This window comes from Dipodomys ordii, unplaced genomic scaffold (assembly GCF_000151885.1).
Source record: "Dipodomys ordii isolate 6190 unplaced genomic scaffold, Dord_2.0 Scaffold165, whole genome shotgun sequence".
In the NCBI taxonomy this organism is placed as follows: domain Eukaryota; kingdom Metazoa; phylum Chordata; class Mammalia; order Rodentia; family Heteromyidae; genus Dipodomys; species Dipodomys ordii.
The window spans coordinates 542964-563131 of NW_012267381.1; the positions used below are offsets into that span (position 1 = coordinate 542964).

At 36.5% G+C, this 20168-nt stretch overlaps 1 protein-coding gene and 1 pseudogene across 1 annotated transcript in view; one reads left to right on the top strand and one right to left on the bottom strand.

The window, feature by feature from the left end:
• The window catches only part of Tanc2 (tetratricopeptide repeat, ankyrin repeat and coiled-coil containing 2), a 278406-nt gene that overhangs the window by 46001 nt on the left and 212237 nt on the right, over positions 1–20168 (bottom strand). Inside the window, exon 13 of the mRNA XM_013033239.1 lies at positions 9421–9529. Coding sequence (XP_012888693.1) covers positions 9421–9529 — 109 coding nt within the window. The remainder of the gene's footprint in view (positions 1–9420; positions 9530–20168) is intronic.
• Positions 5363–5978, top strand: LOC105998536 (annotated as a pseudogene).

Here is a 20168-nt window from a genome sequence, read left to right on the forward strand (position 1 = left end):
AAAAGGAGGAGGCTGCAATGCTTGGTAAGAAATGTACGCATTATCCTGCCCATGTAATTGTAACCCCTCTGTACAGTATCTTCACAAATAAAATAAAATTAAAAAAAAAAGAAAAAATTTCCTAAAGAGGGAATTCTCACACCAGGGAGAAGGCTAAAAGACAACTGCTATTATGGAAAGGCCAAATATATGAACATTATGAAAAGGTTTTCCAGACAGGCATATTTTTTTCCCCTAGAAAGTATTTGGATGCAACCAAGAATTAAACTTTCAGATTAAAAAAATTCTTTTCAGGAAGGCATGGTAATGAAAAACTGAGGTAGGAGGATCAAGAGTGTAAAGTCAGCTAGGCTCAATAGGAAGAACCTGTCTCATAAACCCAAAAACCAACAAACTAAAAATTTTATTTCTAAGAAAATTTCAAGGTAGGCCCTTTTCCTATCCCTGATTTCTACACTTGAAGATCAGCTCTAGTATTGAGAGAAAGGTGGTTCAGACACATCTAATTCTACAAATCATTTCCTAAGTTGGCATTAAAAAGGGCTTCAAATTTAAGTTTTTGAAATTATACAACCTCAGTTTGTTATAAAAATAAACATTATAGTATTAAATATAAAAGTAAACTGGGCACTGAGGGCTGAGGCTTGCAGTACTAGCTATTCATGAGGCTGAGATCTGGAATATTGTAGTCTGAAGCCAGACAGAAAAGTCTATGAAACTTGTCTCTAAAAGCAGGGCTGAAATTGGATGCTGGCGGCTCATATGTGTAACCAATCTGGATCCTCAGGAGGCAGAGATGTGAGGATCAAGGTTTGAAGCTTGTTCAGATTCTTAACTCCAGTTAACCACCAAAAAGTAGGGGTGCAACTCAAATGACTAAGTGTTTGCCTAGCAAACACAAGGCCCTGAGTTCAAGCCCTAGTACTACAACAAACTCAAAAAATAAAACATATTTTAATATCACTAATGCACTTAAAATTAAGGAGTTAATGATAAAATTATTCAAATTATTCAAATTTATTTGACAATCTCAAGAAAGTAAAAAAGAAATGTTTGGTTTGAAATGGGATCCATGTAAGGTTCATATATTACTGGCTGAAAAACATCTAAAAAATTAAAGGAACAATTCATTTTGTGTTCATTTTTGTACAAAATGTTGTGGATATATTCTATACCAGCATGCAGGCTTTTCACACCCAAGGGAGAGAGCTGCCTATTAAATGGATATATCATGGTAAGTCAGCACCCTAGAAATGGATATTTAGGTAGTTCTGTCCCTATGCAACTATTATTATTACATTTCAATGATCACCCTCCTACACATACCATTATGCACTAGTGAGAATATATCTGTATGATATGCCTTTGAAGGCCTTTCAAGATACTTTTTCTGCCTTTGACACAGTTTAAGACAGACATGGCTTTCTCAAAGTAATCATCTGTGTATAAACATCCCCAATGCGAAACCCAAAGCTTGACAAAATGAGAAAGAATAAGCTAATTACTACTCATCCTCTTGTTTTATCCTGTACTAATTACAAATGATGGACAGGAGGGTGAGCCCAAACAGCTGGGCCAAATCTTGGCTAAACAGGCCGCTGGGTTCCTAGAAACACTTGTCACTGGGAGGCTAAAACAGAATCTAGTTGCAACCCCTCACATCATCAAGGAAATCATTGCTTTTTCATCATCCTCTAGTATTTTTAAAAGGCTACCATTGTCCTCCTGTCTTGAAGAAGTTGAAAGTTGAACTCACTAGAATACCCAGTTAGGCATTAAGATCTGCGTGAAAAACAACAGTTTCTGACTGTTATTATTACTTCAGAATCTCTTTTAATTAGTGCTAATAACAGAGATGTTGATTGCAAAGTCTCTCATTTGCTAATCAGTTAATATGCAAACACATTAAAAGCAAACCTATCACTAAGTCATTATGATTGTTTATTTTGACATATGATATAAAATATTTATGGTTCTTTTTTGAAGGGATTCTAAATGATACTCAGTTAAGAGTTGGGCCAGGCACTGGTGGCTCACACCTGTAATCCTAGCTACTCAGGAGGCTAAGATCTGAGGATCATGGTTCAAAGACAGCTCAGGCAGGAGTTTGTGAGACTCTTATTTCCAATTAACCACCAGAAAACTGGAAGTGGCACTGTGGTTCAAGTGGTAGAGTGCTCACCTTGAGCTGAAGAGCTGAGCAACAGAGCCCAGGCCCATGACCAACACACACACACACACAAAAAGAGTGGGGATGTAGATAAACTAGGTTCTAAAGCTCATTTTGATCCTAGAAGACCAGATAATCTAGCTCTGATTCTCACTTTGGGTCTCTATCCTAATTTAGAATATGTGTGGGTCTCACCAAATCCTTCCGAGGAACAATATACTATATTGTCTGATTAAAAAAAATAACACAAAGAAATAGCTGTAATTTTTTTTTTTTGCTAGCACTGGGGCTTGAACTCTGGGCCTAGGCCCTGTCTCTGGGATACTTTTATGTAAGGCTAGCACTCTACCACTTGAGACACAGCTCCACTTCCCTCTTTTTCTGTGATTAATAGGAGATAAAAATCTCAAGGACTTTTCTGCCCAGTCTGCCTTTGAACCATGAGCCTCAGGTCTCAGCCTCTTGAATAGTTAGGATTACAGGTATGAGTCATCAGTGCCCAGTGGAAATATCCATAATAGAGAAAACTTTTTTTCAATTGTTGCTATAGTGGTGATATACAGAGGGGTTATTGTTTCATAAAGAAAAAACTTTTACAAGTGGAAAACATGCTTATAGGTATGATGGTAGAAAAAGGGAATTTAACATTTATTCAGGATCTCCCATGTATAAAGATCTGTACTCAGGCATTTTCATATGTTAGTTCCTTTAATTTAATCTAATCTCCACTACAGCCTTATAAGATAGAATTTATAACTAATATTTATTTTCTTGAGACAGGATCTCATTCAGTAGCAAAGGCTGCCCTCTAATTTGAGATGCTCCTTCCTCAGCCTTCCTAGTGTTAAGATTATAGGCATCTATTTTTATATTAGGAGAAACAACCAAGAAGGTTAAGTAATTCTCTCAAAGTCATATAACTACTGGATATGGAATTAGATGCCAGGCTTTATTATTTGTTATTATTTTTATTTTTAGCCTCCAAAGTTCACGGTCTTTTGATTATACCAAGATTTTTAAAAGGTAGACAGTATCTGATTCAAGATTTCACTTCTGAATTCTCACCTGGAAAAGTGGCAGTTAGAATACACAAAAAGATGATTGCTTACTTACCCTTTAACTTCTAGCTCCAAACCACTCTCCATTCTTGGCCCTCTTCTCCAAAACAGTTCTACCCTGGACAATCTCATCTACTCCTATGACTTTACTTTTATGATTTTAACTAAGCATTATGCTTATTTTGCAATTGTGAAATTTAAAATAAAACAGTGTCTATTCACGAGGATGTTGAATTTTATGCAGGATTCATTAAATATTTTCACTTAATCCACAGAATTATTAATAACACCATCTTATAGAACGATAACGCTAGATCAGTGCTTATTAAAGTTAGACGGCAGTTATCCTTTGGCTCAAAGTCTGTGGCATCAGAAGGAGTTCAGAACATGGTACATTTATTTTTTTGAAAGATGTAACAGCTCATCCTTCTTGCTTAGGGAATTCGGGTTTAGATTTAGTTTTTTTTGTGTGTAGGTTGACTGTGTTTTCCATGTGGTTCTCAGAACAGTTTTAGTTCATTTATGTATAATAAATGAATTTTTAATCAGAAAGGCTAAGATACTTAGAGAAAAGCTGTCATAGTTTTTGCTCAAGAGGACTTGGATGGGCTGCTACTTTTGCTAATGCAAGATCTAAGCATTTTCACAAACATGCATACTAGGGACAACTAGGAGAAGATATACAAAAAATTTAAAGCATTCATTTTGAAGGTATGGGAAGGCTAAAAATTAGAGAATTACTGGTTCAAGATTTAAGACAGAATGGAGCCTAAGGGCAGCATTTAAGGAGTAAATGGTCAGAATACTGTAAAAATCCCCCTATGACTAGACTCAACCTAGTAAAAACATCCTGCAATATAAACTAGATTAAACTACCCTATTTCTGGCCATAATCCAAAAACATCTCGTTCCTTTTCCTGGATTATAAAAAGACTAAATGGTAATTAGAGGATTATAAAAATTTTAAATGCTCAATAACATGGGTCATTAGGGAAATGCAAATCAAAATCACAGCTATATCTCACTTCACATTTACTAAAATGGCTAAAAACAAAAGACAGATCATGTCTAACAAGTACTTGTGAAGACATGAAGAAAATGGAATCCTTTTTTTTTTTAAAAGCATGTTCTCTATCACTTACTATAAACCAGTATAAAGAAATCAGAACCCTCATACCACTGGTAGAACTATAACATGGTTTGGAGACTAGCAATTCCCAAAGACTTAAATATAGCTACTATATGAACTAGCAGTTTCACTTTTTTTTTTGGTTCTGGTCGTGGGGCCTGAACTCTGGGCCTGGGCGCTGTCCCTCAGCTCTTCAGCTCAAGGCTAGTGCTCTACCACTTGAGCCACAGTGCCACTTCTGGCTTTTTCTGTTTATGTGGTACTGAGGAATCGAACTCAGGGCTTCATGCATGCTAGTCAAGCACTCTACCACTAAAGCCACATTCCCAGCCCTCATAATTTTTTTTTAAAAGAGATGATTTGAATGATGTTATCTTGCTGTGTTGCTTTGCTTGGTCTGTACTTCTGGATTCAAATGATCCTCCTGCTTCAGCTTCCTGAGTACTGACACTCTAGTGCTGGGCTTCTAGGCACATTCTACTCCATCAAGCACAACTATTAATTATAGACAGGTATACACAAAAGAACTGAAGTCTGCCTCCACAAACCTGTTGGTGGACAAACACTGTCCACCACACCTACCATTATCAGTGTACTATATGCCTCTGAGTTGTGAACACACTACCACTTTAAATAGCTAATTTAATTTTTACAAAGGAAAAATCAATGTGCTGATGTTCATAGCAGATTATTCACAACAATCCAAAGTAGAAACAACTCAAAGGTCTAACTATGAATTGGTAAACAAAATATGGTACATCCACATAATGGAATGTTATTTGGCAATTTAAAGGAATACGTTATTGATAGATACTATAGTATTAATAAACTCTTAAAACATTACGCTAAGTCAAAAAAGCCAGGCACAGGAGACTGCATATTACGATTCTAGTTTTCTGAAATATCCAGAGAGTCAAATAAGGAGAAACAGAAAATGGAGGGATGGAGTCCGAGAGGAATGAGCAAGCAGAGTGATTGTGTGGTCACATCTTGGGGACTGGTAGCTCTTGCAGCATGGCTGACCAGCTGACTGAAGAGCAGATTGCAGAATTCAAAGAAGCTTTTTCACTATTTGACAAGGATGGTGATGGAACTATAACAACAAAGGAACTGGGAACTGAAATGAGGTCTCTTGGGCAGAATCCCACAGAAGCAGTATTACAGGACATGATTAATGAAGTAGAAGCTGATGTTAATGGCACAATTGACTTCCCTGAATTTTTGACAATGATGGCAAGAAAACTGAAAGACACTGGCAGTGAAGAAGAAATTAGAGACGCATTCTGTGTGTTTGATAAGGATAGCAATGGTTATATTAGTGCAGCAGAGCTTTGCCATGTGATGACAAACCTGGGGGAGAAGTTAACAGATGAAGAAGTTGATAAAATGATCAGGGAAGCAGATATTGATGGTGATGGTCAAGTAAACTTTGAAGAGTTTGTAAAAATGATGACAGCAAAGTGAAGATATTGTACAGAATGTGTTAAATTTCTTGTACAAAAATGTTTATTTGTCTTTTCTTTGTAACTTATCTGTAAAAGGTCTCTCCTACTGTCAAAAAAATGCATGTATAGTAATTAGGATTTCATTCCTCCATGTTATCTTCCCTTCCCTTACTGTCATTGTCCTGAAACCTTATTTTAGAAAACTGATCAAGTAATATGTTATATGTGGCTTACTTTGGATATATTTAAGCCCTTCTGCACATCTAAACTTAGATGGAGTTGGTCAAATGAGGGAACATATGGGTTATGCTTTTTTAAGTAGTTTTCTTTTAGGAACTGTCAGCATGTTGTTGTTGAAGTGTGGAGTTGTAACTCTGTGTGGACTATGGAGAGATAACAATATGTACTTAAAAGTTGCACTATTGCAAAATGGGTATATTATCCAGTTACTTGTACACTATTTTTTTGTACTGCTGGTCTTTTTTTTTGTCGGTCGTGGGGCTTGAACTCTGGGCCTGGGCACTGTCCCTCAGCTCTCCAGCTCAAGGCAAGCGCTCTACCACTTGAGCTACAGCGCCACTTCCGGTCTCCTGGTGGTTTATTGGAGATAGGAGTCTCACGGTCTTTCCTGCCCGGGCTGGCTTTGAACCGTGATCCTCAGATCTCAGCCTCCTGAGTAGATAGGATTACAGGCGTGAGCCACCAGCGCCCGGCTGAGTACTGCTGGTCTTATACCAAAAACATTTTCTTTTATTGTTACTTGCTTTTTAAACTTTGTTTTAGCCACTTAAAGAAAATCTGCTTATGGCACAATTTGCCTCAATCCATTCCAAGTTGTATATTTGTTTTCCAATAAAAAATTACAATTTACTGAACAAAAAGAGAAAATGGTGGGATGACTACACAAATGGGCATATGGAGCTGTGTACAAGTGGCTTACAACTGTAATCTTTGCTACTTGGGAAGCAGAGATCTGAAGGATTATGGTTTGAGTCCCACCCAGGAAAAAATGTTTGTGAGACCTCATCTTAACAATATCTAGGTGTGGTAGAGTCTGCCTTGTATCCCAGCTATGGGGAAGCTGATTGAAAGTATTGTGGTTCCAGACAAGTCAAGCCTCCCTCTCCCCCAACCCCTGCCACCTGTGCCCCCAAAAAAAGAAAAGAGGAAAAAAGAAAAAGAGTTCATGAGATCCCATCTCAACAGAAAAAGTTATGGCATGTGCCTGTCAGCCCAACTGCTCTATGAAGTTTAAATTGGAGGAATGTTGTTTGAGCTGGCTAGCGCATAAAACAAATCATATCTCAAAAATAACCAGAGCAAAAAGGGCTGGAGGTGTGGTTCAAGTATAGTATGTGCCTAACAAGCACAAATCTGAGTTTAAGTCCCAGAACTACAACCATGACAAAATAAAATGGAGGAAATGTAACTGAAACTGGTGATAGTGGCACAACTGTAAATAGACTAAAGATAATTGATTGGCACATCTAAAATGGACAATTTTTTTTGTAGTTGTTTTTGTTGGTTGCTTGAACTCAGGGCCTGGGCACTGTCCCTGAGCTCTTTAGCTCAAGACTAGTGTTCTACTATTTGAGCCAGAGTGCTTCTTCTGGTTTTCTGGTGGTTAACTGGAGATAAGAGTCTCATGGACTTTTCTGCCTGTGTTGTCTTTGAACCATGATCCTCAGATCTCAGCCTCCTAAGTAGCTAGGATTACAGGTGTGAGCCACCAGTGCCCAGCTAAAACTGATGGAATTTTTTTTTATTGTGAAAATACTGTATAGAGGGGTTACAATTACATGGGCAAGATAATGAGTACATTTCTTATTAAGCATTGTAGACTGAAACTGATGGACTTTTTTGTGGTAAAGTTAAACTTCAATAAAACTGTAAATATAAAAACAAAAAGAATTAAAAGAGCTCCACAGCAAGCAAACTATTTATTAATGACACATAAGTAATTTTCATAAACAAAGATAAAATAACTTAAAATTGGAAAGAAATGTAAGTTAGACTGCATGGCACTAACGATTAGATCTAAGTTTAATTGATTTAAACTATAACATCTGTCTTTGCCTTTTCATCACCCTTGGCTGATGGAGACTAAGAATTCCAATCCAGATATTTATGGCCTACATCACACATGGAGCCAGTCTTATCTCAGGCAACCATGTTGTCTGCATCAATATAAGAAAAAAATGTGGTAATTGGTGCATATGGCTTAAATGTAGGTGTTCATGTACTGAATAAAGTCACACTTGGCCAGACAAAGTTTTGTTATTTGTATTAGTGTAGTGGTGTTTTTTTTTTATGGGAAACGAAGGCTGGCATCAAGTTCATTTTTGCAAATGATCTTGGGCAGATGGTGATGCTAAAAGATTAATACATAAGTTAGTTTCCCTTTTTTTTTTGGTAGGTCGTGGGTCTTGAACTCTGGGCCTCGGAACTGTCCCTCAGCTCTTCAGCTCAAGGCTAGTGCTGCTCTACCATTTGAGTCACAGTGCCACTTCCAGTTTTCTGGTGGTTAATTGGAGATAAGAGTCTCATGGGCTTTCTTGCCCAGGCTGGCTTTGAACTGTGATCCTCAGATCTCAGCCTCCTGGGTAGCTAGGATTACAGGTGTGAGCCACTGGCCCCCAGCTAGTTAGTTTCCCTTCTAACTGAAGGATAATGAGCTTAGAGTTTATGATAACAGTAGACATTTTTCAGTCGGTTTGAAATTAGAATGAGCTACTTTGTGTTTTAGTGCTATTCTGCTCCCACAAAGTAAGGTCACTGAATTAGATCATTTTTGGTCCAGTAATTTGTTAGAAAGTGCAGAATAACTATATGCTCTCTTCTGGTGCTCTAGTTCTTCCTTACAAATGTTGAGAGAAGATGTAAATGCCATACAGTTCTTAGTAGTTTTGAAATGGCTAGGGGGAAACTGAGCTTGTGATTGAGAGAGATTGGGGAGACAGCTTCAAAAAAGGTTCCTGTTAGCTTCAAATAAACAGTCTAAAATCATAGCACCTGAGGAATCTGTGTGTTGTGGTACATGCTTGTACTCACAAAGCATCTTTGAAGGTGAGGTAGAAAAGACAATGAACTTAAGGCGAGGATAGTCAACATAGAAAACTGTCTCCAAAAACACCCTCAAAATACCAGGAATATTAAAATATTCACTAAAGCAATCATATGAAAATTAAGAGACTATGCTCATTAATCTTTTAAGACACTGTGAAGGAAGACATGCAAACTGTTACAACATGATTGTCCTCAGGAGATGACAGTTCATGTATGGAGCACGCATGTGCCTTATATAAATGATATTGTATAAACATTTCCTAGAAAGACTAGGGATCTACTAAACCCAGGGAAGGCTAATGCAAATACCATGCTAACTTATTTAATCTTTTTCCAAAGGAGGCATTTAACCTTTCTGTAGGACAAGGTAGGTTCTTTTCTAAAGGTTAAGGGATGAACAGGCCATATACTTTAAGAGATGAACAAATTGCCACAAAGTAATTTCAGAAAGCAGGAACCACACTGAAATAACAGGAATTTCATTTTATACACATAGTGTTAAGGAAAGTCTGCTAGGGATGCAAAGAGAAAGGCTCCCATTCCCCTAATTACCTTAAAGATGTGAGCTTTGAGGATATGATGTCCCAGTTCAATAGTCTGTTGTCGATTTAGTTTTCCCTCTTGGCGGGAAAACCAGAAGGCAAGTAATGTGTGACCACTCCTGAAAAGAAAGAGTTTCAATTTAGAAATTTTAATGTCACAATTCTGCTTTGGGTGAGGTACTGTACAGGTCCAGCCAGATCTCCAACAAAATTATATATCATTCAATCAGTCTCTAGGGAAAGGTTCTTGCTACTGGGCAAATAATGGGTATTGAAAAGTTCCTATCTTTTATCAGTCCTTCATCTGAGTCACATATATATTATTTCTAGTTGGCTTATAACCATCCCCACATAGATGACATTTAATGATTTCCATTTCCTATCTCTGTCATCAATTCTTGTTTCACCAATACTTAAATGTCAGTGCTTCTCAGGATCTCTGCATTGGTCTCTCCTATTCTGTCCTTTCATTGGATTAAGCCATTCCTTCTGAGCCTGTACCAGCATGTAGTCTTTTTATTTTTTTTCTCTATCTAGACCTCTATTCCCAGCCTTAGAGTAGTATCTATCAGTCTGTTAGATTTCTCCATTTGGAAGTCCCGTAGTACCATCATGTCCAGATTGGACTGATACTTTCTTCCCCAAATGAAGTCTCTGATCACCCTCTGTGGACCACCTACCTTCCACCAGCTGAGCACAGTGGAGTACACTATTTTTTCTGTTTTAATTTATTTTTTTATTGTGAAAATACTGTACAGAAGGGTTACAATTACATGAGCAAGGTAATAGTACATTTCTTATCAAGCATTGTTGCCTCCTCCTTTGTTTACCCTTAACATCCCTTCCCATCCCCCCCACCCCTCAAGCACACTATTTTTGATGCCACTAGTATAGATTGCATATGCTTCAAGTATAGTATTTGTCATACTGTCACATGCTTCTCCTCTACTAGTCTCAGTTTCCTGATGATATCTATCCCATATCTCCTTGCCAACAGAGAAAGTTCTTTATTTCTGTCTCTGAATATTGCCTTATCTGTCCATGATGGATGAAACTACTTCCTTTCCCTTTAAACCACAGAGTCAGCTGGAATGTGGACACAACCAAAAGGAGGACCAGTCTAACAGAAGAACTACAGAAAAATAGAGCTTGAGCTCTGACTGCATAGCATTTAATTTTGGATTTTTACCCTAATTTTGGATTTCTCATGATATGAACTAATACATTTCTATATGTTTAAAACATTTGAGGGGCTGGGAAGGTGGCTCAGTGGTAGAGCACTTGCCTTGCATGCTAGAGGCCCTGGGTTTGATTCCTCAGCACCACATAAGAAAAAAGCCAGAAGTGCCACTGTGGCTCAAGTGGTAGAGTGCTAGCCTTGAGCTGAAGAGCTGAGGACAGCGCCCAGGCCCAGAGTTCAAGCCCCACGACCGGACCCCCCCCAAAAAAAAAAACAAACATTTGAGAGCTGGGAATGTGGCTTAATGGTAGAGTGTTTGCCTAGCATTCATGAAGCCCTGGGTTTGATTCCTCAGTACCACATAAACACAGAAGTGGCACTGTGGCTGAAGTGGTAGAGAGCTAACTTTGAGCAAAGGAAACTCAGGACAGTACCCAGGCCCTGAGTTCAAGCCCCAGGACTGGCAAAACAACAACAACAAAAACATTTGAATTGAATTTTTTTTCCAGCTTAAAGCATCCTAATGATGTTTCTTTAAGTAATGTATTTCTTTAAGTGTTAATGGTATATGCTTTTAAGTGTTAATGTATGTTTGTATGGAAATATATGTTTAGGGCATGTGTTTCAATTTATGAAAGAAGTCTGTATTATTTATATTTTCCATGATGCATAACATAGTCTAATGTATGTAAAATGCTCAATAAAATATTTTAGAAGAAAAACTTTGGGCATTAAAGGAAGGACATTAGATTATCATTGTGATGTATCATCTTACCACTTATGCTCTAACTTTCAGAAACTGTGGACATTTAGAACTCTTTATTGACCACTAGTTTAGGGTCAGCATACTTCTTCATGTCATTAGCCACTCAAATATTCTACTCCTTTTGCTTGGAGTTCTTTTAGAAGACAGAAACAAAACAATCATCTCAGTTTCAAGTCAAATGAACATAGAAGAAGTAGCAAGTGAATTTTGCTGATGATACTTCCCTGAAAGAAGGCTTTTTTTTTTCTTATATTGAATATTGGTTTCTTTTTTTTTTTGGGGTCCGGTCGTGGGGCCTGAACTCTGGGCCTGGGTGCTGTCGCTCAGCTCTTCAGCTCAAGGCTAGCGCTCTACCACTTGAGCCACAGCGCCACTTCCGGCTTTTTTCTATTTATGTGGTGCTGAGGAATCAAACCCAGTGCCTCACACATGCAAGGCAAGCGCTCTACCACTGAGCCAACTTCCCAGCCCCCACTCTTTTTTTTTTTTTTTTTAAAGCTTCAATAAAGAACCTGAATTGGGGATAGGACAGCTCTCAATACATAGGAATCAACTCAGGAAATTGCATTTCAATAAGATTTTGGAAGGAAATTCTAAACTTTGGTTTCAAAGAATTTCTGAATTGTAATGGATACTAGGTTACTCTGTTACTACTGGATAAAATTAATCATGATGGAAAGGAAGTTATTTAGCTGGGAGAGTGTCCAGACAAGTGGGGCTGTATACAGTCATCATTACCATTGGAAGGATTAAGCCAAGGATTGTTTTATACTTTCAAAGTCTTGGAGCTGCCACTGAACTGTTACGTATCTCATGGAAGCTCAGTTTTGTTGGTAGACTGTTTTAATAGAGCATAGAGATATTAAGATGATACCTAGAAGCATTTATAAAGTATCCTCTTCTCAAGGCCTCAAAATTCTACCTAGTTATTAACAGTACAATTATTACAGTCTTCTGAGTATAAAAATTATTTTAAGTGATTACTTATGGCTGTACAATTATAACTAGAGTTCCTTAATATAGGACTATGCTTTATTATGTATGCTTTGGTTAATGAATTTATGCCTATTAGGATGATTATGGTAAAAATAGCTTGTTCTTGACATAAGTTTTCATTTACACACAAAGTGACTGCTCTTTTGTTCTAACTTTACTATCAAAACTAAGGAATTCTAAGATGTTTACATTTCTCCAGTATGTATCTTTACCTAGAGATGACAATGCTATTTTTGCTGTCACTGATGAGACATGGGAGAAAGAACAAACAATACAGGTCCTGATAATGCTCACCTGTAATCTCAGCACTAGAGAGCTGAGGACAGCTTGGGTTATATAGCAAGACTCAAGTCTGTGTGTGTGTGTGTATGTGTGTCTGTGTGTGTGTGTATGCACCAGTATTAGGTTTGGACTCAAGGCCTTACACTCTCACTTAGTTTTTCTACTCAAGACTAGAGATCCTTAGGTCTCAGCTGTTATCTTAGCTCTGTGGAAAAAGTAAATTAGGCTGACCTAGACAAAAACTGAGAGCCTATTTGAAAAATAACAAAAGCCAATGCTGGGGTATGGCTCAATTGGTATGGTGCTTGCTGAGTAAGGACAATGCTTTTAGTTTAAATACCAGAATCGCCCTGGGTTTGGAGCAAGGACAATGAAAAAATTTGGTTCTAATCAGCTCATTGTACTCAAAGCTTGTGGTGTTAGAAACAATAGCAATTTACATTGTATGCTACCATTTCCATTTGTACCTTACTTTTTTGATAAAAATGGTACCAGTTGATAACCTAAAGTATAAATATATTATAATATACTTGTGTATACTTGATCATTTGCTTACCCTAAACATAATCTTTTTTTGAATCCTAGCTTGCCATTCTTTTTTGTTGTGGAGTTCGATGTGAACGGCTTTTTAGTTTCAAAGACCACTGAGAGTTCCTTTACAGTTTCCTATTGTACAAACAGGGCTAATGTACAAATGCAGCTCTAAGAAGAAAAATGTACACAAATGAAAAGAGAGTAGAAAGATGAAATTCTTTCTACTTCTCCCCAAATATTTGAGCCATAAAGCCAGTATGTTTTTGTTGCTGATGATTAGTTTCTTTTTCTTTTTGTTTTTAAATATAATTTTATTATTATTATTAAGGTGTTGGACAGAAGAGTTACCATTTTGTAAGTAATGAGGAAAATATACATTTTCCTTTTGGACAATGTCACCCCTTCCTTCACTTTCCCCTTCCTGGCCCTGCCCCCATGTTACATAGTTCATTTTCCACAGAACATATTCTGAATAGCACAACTGCATTTGTTTACACTTCTCCCTTCCCTTCCTGCCCTCCAAAAAGAAAAAAAAACCCAAAGCAAAAACAAGTGCCACCACTACCAAAAACCCATGATTCTATGATTCTATTTTCTGGAATTTGTTTTGATAAACACTATATATATATATATATATATTTTTTTTTTTTCCAGTCCTGGGGCTTGATCTCAGGGCCTGGGCACTGTCCCTGATCTTTTTTGCTCAAGGCTAACACTCTACCACTTGAGCCACAGTGTCACTTCTGACTTTTTCTGTGTATATGGTACTGAGGAATTGAACCCAGGGCTTCATGTATGTAGGCAAGCACTCTACCACTAAGCCACATTCACAGCCCTGATAAACAGTATTTTAAATATTCAGAGGAGTTATACCTTAGGGTTCTTCCCTGAAGGGTTTCTCCTTTAGTCTGTGTTATTATGTCTAGTACTATTTTAGATCTAGCTTCTACATATGAGAGAAAACATGCTCTGTTTGTCAATCTGAGCTTGGCTCACCTCACTTCACATAATTTGTTTTAGGTCCATTCATTTCTGTGCAAATGACATAATCTTATTCTTTTTAATCGATGAGCAAAATTCAATTTTGTATATGTACCACATTTTATTGATCTACTTATCTATTGCTGGGTTGTTTCCATAACTTGCCTAGCCTACCATCCTTTAACAGCATTTTTTTCTTAATTAAAACCCTTATCTTTAAGTAGTTACTTCAAAGGGCTTTCAATTAAGCATGTCAGTTTGTAAGTACAATGCATCTTGCACAGTGTCACCTCTTTTACAGTTCTTATCTTCTCTCCCAACCCTACTCATCCTCTCAATTTACTTGACTCAATTTTCACATATGTACACTGAGGATTATGACTACATTCACCCACCCTTCCTCTTTCCATTCTTAAAGAGGACTCTTCTCTCTTCTATGCCCCTCAGCTCTTTGTTCATATTTTTATCACTTTATTTTAAATTATAGCTAGTTATAAATGTGTCAATTAAAGCCATTGATCTGAAAGTCCTGGTGGACAGATCTATCTTACTTATATTTGCATCCCCTGTAGTGCTTAACATTTAGCCTTGAATATGTTATTTGATAAGTATTTGCTGCATGTTGAAATACAAATCTTCATTCACTTAGAGAAGAAACAGTAAATAAGACACAATCTGTGGAGCTATGAGCAGAGTTTCTCCAATGTTTTATGTTGCAGGCTTAGAAGTAGTACTACTTATTAAATTCTTTTACTTACTTAATTCATTTTAAATAAAGTATTTTTGGTGTGAATATACTGTAAAAACCACCAGGCACTCTACTAATCATTAGGAAGACAATGGTAAGATAGAAAGGTTCTTGTTCTTTTCAAATTCACTCATATTCTAGAGGAAAAGTGAACAATAAGCAAACATTCACACAATAAATTAAAGATAAACTGATGTGTGCTAGAAAGGATGTAAACAGGTTGCTAATAAGTACGATGAGAATCAGGAGGGAATTACTTAGATAAGATGATAAGCAGAAGTCTCCCTTAGAAGATGGCATTCAAGCTGGGATGTGAAGGAATGAAAGATTCTGCTACATAATTAGCCAAGGACAGTGAGCTATGGTGAAGGGAATTATGTGCAAAGGCTTAGAGGTAAGGAAGCAAAATTCTAAGAAGTGACAGATAATTTTAAGAGAGAGATGAATGTTCTCAATTTAGAGAAGTTAGGCAGAGGCTATTTCTATAAATATAGGCCTTTGATTTTATTTTGATCATATGGGCCACTGAAGGATTTTCAAAAGAGGTTACATGGTCTAAACTATGTTTTTGTTTTTTCTTTGTCAGTTGTGGGGCTTGAACTTGTGGTTTGGGCACTGTTCCTGAGCTTTTTCACTAAAGGCTAGTGCTCTACCACTTTGAATCACAGACCCACTTCCAGTTTTCTTGTGGTTAACTGGAGATAAGTGGCTCACATTATCCGGCCTGGGCTAGCTTTGAACTCTGATCCTCAGGTCTCAGCCTCCTGAGTAGCTAGGAGAGCAGGCGTGAGCCACCAGTGCTCCACTGAACTGTTTTAAAATAACTACTCTAAATATTGGTGGAGAATGGTTTGGAGAAGGGAAAGAAGATAGATAAATAAGGAAGCTAAAGTAATCTATGTGAGATCTCAGAATGAGGTCAGTAGAGATGAAAATACATGGAATACTTATAAGTAAAATTTAGGTGGCAGAAATAACTAGATATGCAGATAGCTTTAGTAAGTGAAGTCTCACAGCTGTGAGTTCTTAAGATTAAATGGATAGAAGTCTATTAGTGTTGATTTTACTAAATGTGGAGATCCATCCGCTTTTGAAAGTCTCTAGAGATGGCTGAGTGAATCACTGTACTCACAAAGAAAATATGCTGTCAAATTCCACTAAGCTGAAAATAATCCCCTCTGATTGCTCTGTCATTAATCTTGATTTGACAAATGAAGAAAACTTGTGGGATTCTTTTGATTCAACCAGTATTTCTGAGACTCATTAGCAAGACAAATTAGCCTCTATTTCTTATGCTACTTTCAGTATCAAAAATTTCCCTTGTTGAGTCTAAAAAAATACAAAAATACAAATAATTGTATGTATATTCTCACATCATAATGGAATAAAATAAAAAATTAACAGCAACGTTCATGACAAAAACTACATTAACATTGAAATTAAACAATATACATTTCAGTGATCAGTAGTCAGAAGAAATCAGGAAGGAAACAGAAAATTGCCTAGAATTAAATGAAAATAAAAACATAATTTACCTTTGGGATACAGCAAAAGCAGTTCTTAAAGGGAAGTTTATAGATAGAGTGCCTATATTAAAGCACCAGCAATACCTCAAATATTCTAAACAATGCACTTCAAAGTAAGAGAAACAAAACAAGCCAAATCCAACTGAGACAGAAAGAAAGTAAAAATGAGAATGGAAACTAATAAAATGAAGAGTATCAAACACTAGGTTCTTTGAAGAAATAAACCAGATTGACAAGACAAACTAATTAAAAGAAAAGAGCCAAATAAATAAGAGATGAAAAATAAGATATTACAGCAAATATCACTGAAATCCAGACATTTCAAAAACTATTACCCAAGAAATTGGAAAATCTAAATGGATACATTTCTAGACATATGTCACCTACTAAAATATAAAAAGCAATGAGACTGAAGTAGTAAAAAAAAAAATGCCTAGGATTATAGGTGTGAGCCACCAGCATCTGGCCCGTAGCATTTCTTTATAACAGTAACAAACATGTTGATAAAGAAATCAGGAAAATAACAGCCTCAAAAAATATGAAGGAATAAACAGCCAAGGAGGTGAAACTATAAAACAATGAAGAAAGAAATGGAAGAAGACACTTGAAGATGGAAAGACTTCCCATGTTCATGGATTGGAAGGATTAATCTTGTGAAAATGCCTATACTACCAAAAATGATCTATAGATTTAATGCAATACTCATCAAAATTCCAAAAATATTCTGAGACATTTAAAAAATATAAAATTCACATGGAAGTACAGAATATTCCAGGTAGCCAAAGCAATTTTAGGCAAAAAGAGCAATTCTGGAGGTGTCATGATTCACACTTTAAAAAAAAAATTTGGTTGTGGGGCTTGTACTTGGGGCCTGGGAGCAGTCCCTGAGCAATTCTGCTCAAGGTTAGTGCTCTACCACTTTGAGTCATCGCACCACTTCCAGTTTTCTGGTGTTTAACTGGATTCTATGGACTTTCCTGCCCAGACTGGATTTGAACCGTGGTCAGATCTCAGCTCCTGAGTTGCAAGGATTACAAGTGTGGGCCACAAGTGCCTGGCTTCACACTTTTTAAATATAAAGCCATACTAACAAAAACAGCATGATACTGACAGAAAATCAGATCTATAGATCAATGGAGTAGAATAAGGGACCCAGAAATAAACCCATGCATCTAAAGTCACCCAATTCTTGACAAAGGTGCCAAAAATGTTGGAGAAAAGACTCCAACAAATGGTGCTAGGAAACTGGACATCAACATGCCAAAGACTGAAACTAGATTCCTATCTCTCACAAAAATCAATTCAAAATATATTAAAAACCTTAATGTATGATTTGAAACACTGAAACTATTACATGAGAATACAGGGAAAATTTTTCAAGAGGCAGAGACAATGACTTTCCCAATAGGACTCCAATAGACTGAGAAATAGTAACAAGAATTAACAAACAGGACTACATCAAATTAGAAAGCTTCTGCACAGCAAAGGAAACTATTACTAGTGAATAGACAGCCTACATAACAGGAGAAAATTTTCTGCCAGTTATTCATCTGACAAGATATTAATATCTAGAATATATTATGAGTTAAAAATTAAATACCAAAAGAATAATTTAATAAATAGGCAAATGATTTGAGCAGAAAGTTCTAAAAAGTAGTAAAAATGGCTAATAAATAAATAAAAATGTTCAACGTCTTTAGTCATCAGAGAAATGCAAACAAAACACTAAGTCTTTTTTTGTTCTGGGGCTTGAACTCAGGGCCAAGGAACTGTCCCTGAGCTTCTTTTGCTCAAGGCTGGTGCTCTACCACTTGAGCCAAAGCTCCACTTCTGGATTTTTTGGTAAGTTTAGGGACGGTAAGTCTCACAGACTTTCCTGTCTGATCTGTCTTTGAACTGTGATCTTCAGATATCAGCCTCCTGAGTAGCTAAGATTACAAGCGTGAGCCATCTGTAGCCAAGCTACACTGAGACTATCTCATTCTAATCTAAAAGCAATTATCAAGAAAATAAACAACAACGCTGGAGAGGAGGCAAGGAGAAAGGAATCCTTACACTCTATTGGTGGGACTGTAAATTAGTTCACCCACTATGGAAATCAGTATGGAAGTTTCTAAAACATATATATATATATATATATATATGTATATATGTATGTATATATATAGACATATACATACATATATATATTACCATATGATCCAGCTAAACCACTTCATCAAAGGAGTCAATATACAATAAGTCAATATATAGTAAGTCAATATACAATGCAGATATCTGCATATTTACATTTAGGTAACAGGAGGAATGAATGTAATGAAGTTCATGTACAAATATGTCAAACACTATTATGTATCAAAAGAATGAAAAAAACAGGATTTAAAATGAGCTTTGTAATATAATGGTTAAAAGTTATAGAAAAAAATCTCTGTTGTTTATATAGACCACATAACTTGGCTACTGTGAATGGTGCTACAAGAAACTAGAACTGCAGGAGAACTGCAAGCCTGGGTTCTAGCAAGATTCTGTCTCAAAATTCCCTTATTAGCTGTTCACCTTTTCTCCATTATAAATTTTACATGAAATTATTTTAAACCTGTATTTGCCATAGTGAACACAACATCTTTGAAGAGATAGATATTGATATTTCAATATATTGATATATAACAGTATTATTCCCTACAGGAAAATCAAATAATATAGAATGGATGAATCAAATAATATAGAATGGATGAATCAATACTAAGAATTTATGCTTGTTAAGCATAAAATGGCATATTCCCCAAAGTAGGCTATATGTAAGTATGTATGTACATATGACTCTCTTAAATTTCTCATCAGTTTTCAAGACAGAATAATTTTCATTCTCAGCTTCAACTGGGATGGGGAAAATTTCTGATTACTAGCTTTTGTATAAACTTTCTTTTGGATTTGGAAAAAGAAAACCAAAATACATTGTAGTTTAATTATCAGGAGATTATATTTTAAAAAGAATATTAAAGCAGGGAGTGTTTCACTAGACAGTTTAGAACAGTTTGCCTTTTTGACTACTGGTTGTATATCTCATGATTTATGAGGTGTGAATAAACTTGAAAATTGAAGGACATTCATGCACTGGTACTGGACTTAACTAGGTTTCTATATAATTTATCACTTGCACCATGTTACAAAACTATGACCTTGGATCACAAAAGAATTAATGTATATTTGAGTTTCATATTTCATTTTGATAATACGGGTTAGGAATTGGATTAGGTATGGCAAAATTTTTTTTTGCTTTAAACCAGATAATTTCCCAATATTACAGATTGATGAACACTCTCCCTGATATCCAAAACCATGACATCAGAAGACTGATTTCCTCTTAGGGACGGAACTCAAATGGTATAACTCCTTAGAAAGGCTAACTCACAGTCCAACAAAATAGACACCAGGGAATTAGTATACTCACAATGGGGAGGGTAGGATGAAGAGGAGTGATGAATAAAGAAAGAAAGGGGGAGAATGCAATCATAGAATACAATGGATATCCTATAAAATTAAGAAAAATTAAGGGAAGGAGTGAGGTTAGAAGGGATGGGAATGAATAATAAAAGGGATTACACTGGGCTGGGAAGTTGGCTCAGTGGTAGAGCGCTTGCCTTGCTTGCCTGAGGCCCTGGGTTCGATTCCTCAGCACCACATAAGCAAAAAGAAAAAAGCCGGAAGTGGTGCTGTGGCTCAAGTGGTAGAGCACTAGCCTTGA